Source organism: Clytia hemisphaerica, unplaced genomic scaffold (assembly GCF_902728285.1).
Source record: "Clytia hemisphaerica strain Z4C2 unplaced genomic scaffold, Clytia hemisphaerica genome assembly, whole genome shotgun sequence".
Lineage (NCBI taxonomy): Eukaryota > Metazoa > Cnidaria > Hydrozoa > Leptothecata > Clytiidae > Clytia > Clytia hemisphaerica.
In genome coordinates, this window is record NW_027103917.1 from 1,779,712 (window position 1) to 1,787,504 (window position 7,793).

Sequence of the window (7,793 nt, forward strand, 5' to 3'; positions counted from 1 at the left end):
GTAAATTTTATCCCTTATTTTCCAAATTATTTCTTTTTTGGACTACAGACACGTAGTCACTGAAAAGGGTGGTGATATACAATCAAGGTGTGCTTTACAGTGCTGTTAAAATGTCTTGAAATATCAATGACTATTCATCTAGATGCATTTTTTAGGCTAAAAAATCTATATCTAAATAAATTTGTAAGCCTTTTAAGAAGATTGGAGAAATTTTTCAAGAGGTTTACCAGTTAATTCAATACTTTTTATGATTTGAAAATCCACTTTTTTCTCACCAGTACAAACTTTATTATAACATGACAGAAAATATTCAATAGTTCATAAAGTTATGTTATTTATTCCAAAGTATATAGTTTAGATTTTGCAAACTTTTATTCATTTTGTTGAATATCTGAACATATACCTGTGAATCGAGAATCTAAATTTCACCTTGACAAATTTAATCTGATTTACTGAAAACTAATAAAATAGATGTTTTATATAGTTTCTTCCTAAAATATTTTTCTTGATTTTATATATGATTAAAAAATTCTTCTGTTCATTTTTTTAAGAATTCATAAACAATGTATGATAAACAATAACCTTGATGACTGGATTGTGGAATGTATCAGACTGTACGTCGTGCTGGGAAGAGGTATATTGTTTCCAAAGTTAATGGAAGCACAAATAGCACAAACAATCATACAAACGATGCAGCAGTGACGCAAAACTTTAAACAACAAATTAAACCAATATCTCTCATTGATGGCATTACCCGGAATAGTCTGTTTGCTAAAAGGACTTTAACATCGTCAGCAACACCATCCAACCTTTTAGAAAATGTTAGATCTTGTTATTTTTGCAAGCAACAGCAACCACATAGAATATCTAGGAAATTTTTACACACAGTTTCTAACGGAACACTCTTACAGCCTCACGAGATTGAGGAAACACTCACTGAGCAGTCCATAAAATTTGAGAAAGGATTCACAGGTTATCTTGTTGATTCTACATGTTGTGTTGACTCATCCATATTCATCAATCAGCGCACAGGAGAATCAACATGTCGAAGCTGTGGTGTCAAGCAAAGTTGGGAAGAATTTCTTAAAGAAAAGACAGAAGGACGACAGTCTCAAGATGGTATTAAAGGAACCTTAGAAACATTTATTAGAGTAGGCGGTGAAAATTCTTTATGGGAGTCATCTGTTGATGTCAGTGAGATCAATGCTCCAGAAAGCCCAATATATTTTGAAACTTTTCGTCATTTTGATATACGTCTAGCACCTGACCATACAATTGTTTACCCTTATTATGATGTTAGTAAGTCGAAGGTTGTCAAGTGTGTTTCACATGGCAACGAAAAGAGGATTATTGAAATCATGAACACAAGCCATGAATCTTTATTTGGTTGGAATACGATTTCCCCTGCAGATAAAACTTTAATATTAACAACTACAGAGTTGGATGCGATGAGTGTTTTTCATGTCACTGGTTTACCATCATTGTCAATCTCAAGTACAGAAATATCACTCCATCCAGACCTTTTCCCTTTTTTAGAACAATTCAATAAAATTGTACTTTGGTTTCCTAGCACATATCGTGAACAAGAAAGCTTGCAAAATTTTTCCAGGAAATTAGATTTGAAACGATGTTGGAAAGTTCAATGTAATGATTCACCATTTAGTCTTCTTGAAAAACAACAGTCAAGTGAAATTTCAGATTCAATATCCACTTCAAAGCACATGTCACATGATCGGATACTTACCTTTAAGGATTTGCGCTCTGACTTATTTAATGAATTGATGAATGCTAAAATGAATGCTGGGGTTCCCTTTACTAGGTTCCCAGCTTTAAATGAATATTTGAAAGGACATCGTAGAGGAGAATTGACTGTTTTTACTGGGGCTACTGGTTCTGGTAAAACAACGTTCTTGAGTGAACTTTCATTAGATTTATGTTTACAAGGCGTTAAAACGTTGTGGGGTAGCTTTGAGATTAGAAATGTGCGATTATTAAACACATTGATGCATCAATTTGCTGGCTTTGCTGTTGAGAAACACATGGATAAATTTATGAAATGGAGTGAAAACTTTGAGAGTCTACCACTATATTTTATGTCGTATTATGGTGCTCAAGATCTACAAGATGTAATAAATACAATAGAGTATTCAGTTTATATGCATGACATTGAGCATGTTATCGTTGATAACCTTCAATTCATGACTTCTACGTCATATTCAAGTTCAGATGACCGCTTTCAAGTGATGGACCGTTCTATTGCAGCTTTTCGACGCTGTGCATCTGATCTTAATATCCACATAACTGTAGTGGTCCATCCACGTAAAGAAAATGATGGTGGATCCCTGCAAACAGCTTCTATCTACGGGTCAGCAAAAGCTAGCCAGGAAGCTGATAATGTGTTGATCCTCCAAACATCAGATCAACTTTCAATGCAAATTACCAAGAATCGATTTTGTGGAACTGTTGGAATGCTTCCACTAAGTTTTCATCCAGACTCGCTGTGTTTGTCTGGTTTTCATCGTAATGTGGAGACTGAGGAAGAAATTTTACCTGCCTTGAGGATAAGGCGTCCTGTTAGCAATGTTAAAATTTATAGAAAGAATAATAACGATAACAAATAAGAATTACGAAATTTAGGTAGACCTTTTTGAGACTTTTAGAACGTTGATGGGAATCTGTCTTTTCAAAATCAGGTTATTCCGGTGCACACTTTTGCAGAAGAAATTAAAATGACCTTTCCATTGATTAAAAACATAATAACAGCTTCTTTTTAAAGTTATTTTCTGAAAGAACTCTTTTTCAGTTTTTATTTTTAGAATACATATTTTGGAATTTTTCAGATTTAGATTTTTTTGAAGTTTATAAAGATTTTTATACAAAGTTTGTAACTATTTTTCATTTTAGTACGCTTAGGAGAGAAAAAGAAATATTTATTTTATATTCCCCTTTTTGAATTTTACGGAGAAGAAAGCTTTACAATTCATCGAAATTCATCTGCTCTGAATCTTATTTTCAAAAATGAAATTTTTTCTTTAAATTCAAATTTTTGAAAACTCATGATAAGGATTTTAATAAGTCCAGTAGTAGCTTTTGAAAAATATAGATTCGGGTTGTCTTAAAATGCTGATAAAAGTTGTCTGTCTTTTGTTCTTAGCGTCTTTGTAATTTTGTAGGTAAATTTTACTAATTTTAGAATGATCTTTCTATGGTTGTTAATTTCCTTTATGTCAGTTGCACCTAAGGTATGTATTAACTTGAATATTGAATTTTCTTTTTTTTGCTAAAATGATAATGTTTCAAGGTTTGTATCGACCCTAAGTATAATTGATTAGTTGAACACTTTGAGATACTAATAGCATTTTTTCCAAGGATTTCTCACAGGGCTGGAAAATCATTGGGACTCCCTTTTACCGAAATCTTTGCACACCTTTTTAGATGGACTTCATATGAAATTTTCTACCTTCTTAGTTCTCCAAAAAGGCATTTTGCGTGGAGCGATGGACTCGCGAAGGTGAAGCCGGTGAAGATTGGTTCATTGTTTATCATAATGTTTTTATCTCCTGATAAGTGTACTGCAGTAAATTTTCACTATTTCTTCTAGATATAAAATTGATCTGCGTGGAAATGACAATCTACAACCAATGCCGACTTTAATTTTTAAATAGAAAAGACGTGTTAAAAGGGAGATTTGCGATTCCCAAAGGTATTGCTGGAATTGATATTTGAAGAAAATTCTTGATTTTACTTTCAATCACACTCGAAGAGAGGTTATTGAAATATTAGTATATTGTTAAACATGAGGAGATAATCGATTGAACTGTCATTTTTTACACAATAGACAGCTCCAGGCTTTTAGGCCTTACTCTTGAAGAGTAGGAGTTTTACGCTCGAAACGAAGGGAAGATATGACGTAGCCTAAACGGCTGCTTTATAAAAAGCAGGATTTCTACAATAAATTAAGTTTTAGTTTATTAAAGGCATATTGAATTTCTCTATACTACAGATTTCACAAGTCTATTGTCATGGAAAGGTTTCTCTTCTGTGATGCTACAAAGCTGGCAATTGAAAAGAATGAAACCTACTGGCGATAAGTGAACAAGAAATTTCCAGGTAAGATACTCCTTTTTTATGAGGACAATTTTCCCTACATTTTCCCTAAAAAGACTGCATAAGATTATTTATAAAAAGCCAAAAATGTAAGAACATCCAAGCCTGAACAACAATTAATTTACTGGCTCTTATATGGTTTCTTGTTTATTCTAAACAACAGCAGTATCATTCATGCATGATAGCACAATTATAAAGAAACGGTCCAATTTCCTAAGATTTTTCTAGTCTAGCCTCGATTATTTTAATAGATCCTATTCACAGCCAGCTAACCAGCCTGGCTAACCATTTTATTTTGAAATAACAAATTACATTTATATATCCATACTTCTGACCTTTGAGTTTGATTCCAGTATAAGAAAAGCATGCCATCGGAATTGGAGCTTTTGTTGAAGGACTAAACTCCTCACTGAAAAACTTTAGTTGATATCGACTATGACCAAAATTAGTCAAAATTAGCCAATGTCTCACAATCATTTCTCATTTAAACTTCTAGACCTCTAGTTTTTTTGAAGTGAGGTTTTAAAGAGAGAATGAGATTTTTCGAAGAAATTGGGGAGGGTTTTCGGTTTTTAGGAGCCTGCAGGTGATGTTAAAGATGTGGGGCAATATCATTATTGTAGACAACCTAAATAACAAAGTTGATAACCTATCAATCTTAGGTTTGAGGAGAGTGTGATTAATTACGTGCGTCCCGTGCCCTCGTGCCCTCGTGTGTCGTGCCTTCGTGCCTCGTGCGTCCCGTGCCCTCGTGCCTTGGTGCTCTCGTGGGTAGTTCGTGGGTCCTGAAAAAAATTACGTGGGTCCTGAAAAAAGTTACTAGGGTCCTGAAAAAAATTACGTGGGTCCTGAAAAAAGTTACGTGGGTCCTGAAAAAATTACGTGGGTCCTGAAAAAAATTACGTGGGTCCTGAAAAGAATTACGTGGGTCCTGAAAAGAATTACGTGGGTCCTGAAAAAAATTACGTGGGTCCTGAAAAAAATTACGTGGGTCCTGAAAAAAATTACGTGGGTCCTGAAAAAAAATTACGTGGGTCCTGAAGATGATTTTGTGGGTCCAGAAAATGATTTTGTGGGTTCAGTAGTCACGTGTGTCCTTGTAATTGTGTGGAATCTTCTTTGGAGAATTTGTTGGAATAAATTTGAGAGTTTAATCGGATATTGTTCTCCTTAAAGCTATACTTTGAGACAACATACGATCTCGCCAAAATGAAAACACCATTTTTGAATACAAATTTCCAAAATAAATGACATTGAATATTAAAAATTTTTATACTAGGGAAACATGGCACCATCAGACTGTTCAGTGTGATGCTTGAGATATAAGAGGATTTCTAATGCCAAACTTCAATTAAAATATTAAAAAATCCCTGCCTATTTCAGAAAGTTCTTATAATTAACACTATATCCATCACTTATAATAAAAACCTGAATAGTTCGGTTATATAACCCGAAAATAAATTTTTCTGCATCTGTTGACATAACAGATAAATTTAAGGGCTCTGACCATAGCGAGCCTAATTGTTTGTGTTTACATACAAGATTTTGTAAAAAGTTTTCGACAAATTTATACAAAGCCTCCCCCTTCGTGGCATCGAATCATCGACTTTTCGCACCTCAACTTAACCAGATTTTCTATAATAATTCTGGGATGCCAAGTATATGTTTTTCGGACCCAAGAACTACCCACGAGATTTTTTTTGGACCCACGAACTACCCACGTAATTTTTTTCGGGACCCACGAACTACGTCCACGTAATTTTTTTTGGGACCCACGAACTACCCACGTAATTTTTTTTGGGACCCACGAGGGCACGGGGCGCACGAGGCACGACCCACGAGGGCACGGGACGCGCGTAATTAATCACACTCGTTTGAGGAGAGGGAGTTTGAAAAAGTGGCTAAAGCCATTGTGAAGTTTTGACTTCTTAACACCTGTTATTATGTCACCTCTTTCAAGAATGAATGTGTTTTTTACTAGTTTCCTTTCATCAATAAATGTACATCAAGTTTTTATGACGTCAACACGTATCTTAATTTAGCATAAGTTTTTTTCATTGACGGATAATTTACCTGATTTTCTTTCCCTTTTCTCAAGCTAAAATTTTTCTTACGCTGTTGTTTTGAAAAAACTTATGTATCTTAGGTTTTTGGACCTACCTTCTCCTTCGTTTGTTCGCTTTTCTCGTGATTTGATCATCCACCCCATAAACCCACTACTGTACTGTGTTTAAGCCCAATTTTTGCAAATAATTTTTACCAATTCGACCAAAAAAGGGTTTGTGAAATTGGATCATCATTCATTTGTTATTTTTTGTACCAACTTTAGTGTATTACCCGCTTCTTTTTATAAGAATGGTGTTTTTATCATTTCATCATGGATATTCTTAACTTTTTGGCGAAAATCATCCTAAAATATTCTTACGGTATTCTTAGGTTAAGATCGAAATTTAATCTAGATTTAACACGCCTGAAGTATAGAATGGCATTTTTATGAGAGTATTGAGCGTTACACGCTTTTTTTTATAAGAATGGTGTAAATCCATTTCATCATGGATATTCTTAACTTTTATGGGAAAATCATCCTAAAATATTCTTACAGCACATTCTTAGGTTAGGATCATAAAATTCATACTAGATTTAACATTTAGTACATACGTCTCAAGCATAAAATGGCATTTTTGTGAAAGAAGTGAGTCTCGAGCCTTACTTTTAGGGGGAGATGTTATTTTACAAAAATGGCATAAATTCTTAGCCCATTTGTCAAAAGTTGCCCTTGGGTATAAAAAGAAGAAAAAATCATGTCAAAACCTGTAGGCACTCTTTTCAAGGTTGCCACGGGCAGGGTGCCATCGCCACTCCGCCAGCAAAATCAAAATTTCAAAAAAATTCAAAACATAGTGAAGTGACTCCTCATTTGAAAGGTATTTTCATGCTGATTAAGAAAATCAATATGACGAGGTTGAGTAACACTGTCACAAAAAGTAATTTCGCAAAGTTGACGAAATTTTGAGGATTTTGCTAAAAACGCAATTTTTTGACCGTTTTTCTTAAGTTGCTTCTTGTCATAGTGTTTTTTACCATTACAAACATGATTTTCTTAATCAGCATGAAAATACCTTTCGAATGAGGCCAGGTCACTTCACTATGTTTTGAAATTTTTGAAATTTTGATTTTGCTGGCGGAGCGGCGGTGGTACCCTGCCCGTGGCAACCTTGAAAAAAGTGCCACAGGGTTTTTACATGATTTTTTCTTCTTTTTATACCCAAAGGCAACTTTTGACAAATTGGCTTTGAAAATTATTCCTAACATCCCCCTATTACTTTGAGGTAATTGATAATTTATAATTGAAAATGCTCTTAAAATTAGCATATTCTTAGGTTTTTAGCCATTTTCATCATGGACATTCTTATAAAGTGTATTCTTATAAAAAAAGTGTGTAATGGGGTATTATTGGCAATTAACAGGTGAAAATGCTTAAATGACATTCTTAGGTTCAGTTGCTAAATTCCATGATGTTGATATTCTTACCATATTCTTGATTTTTTGGCCAATTTTATCATAAACATTCTTATAATTTATATTCTTATTAAAAAAACGTGTATCATTAATACAATAATGACCGGTTAGTGAGGGCTGTACTGAGAAATATTGCCCGAGGTCAAGTAACGACCGAGCTTGCGAGG

General features: G+C 34.1%; 1 protein-coding gene across 1 annotated transcript; it reads left to right on the forward strand.

Annotated features, from left to right (window-relative positions):
• Window positions 1–551: 551 nt before the first annotated feature.
• On the forward strand, window positions 552–2,747 carry LOC136809409 (twinkle mtDNA helicase-like). Its single transcript, XM_067065939.1, has one exon. The coding sequence runs from the start codon at window positions 603–605 to the stop codon at window positions 2,619–2,621; it is 2,019 nt and encodes a 672-aa protein (XP_066922040.1). The 5' UTR covers window positions 552–602; the 3' UTR covers window positions 2,622–2,747.
• The last annotated feature ends 5,046 nt before the right edge of the window (window positions 2,748–7,793 follow it).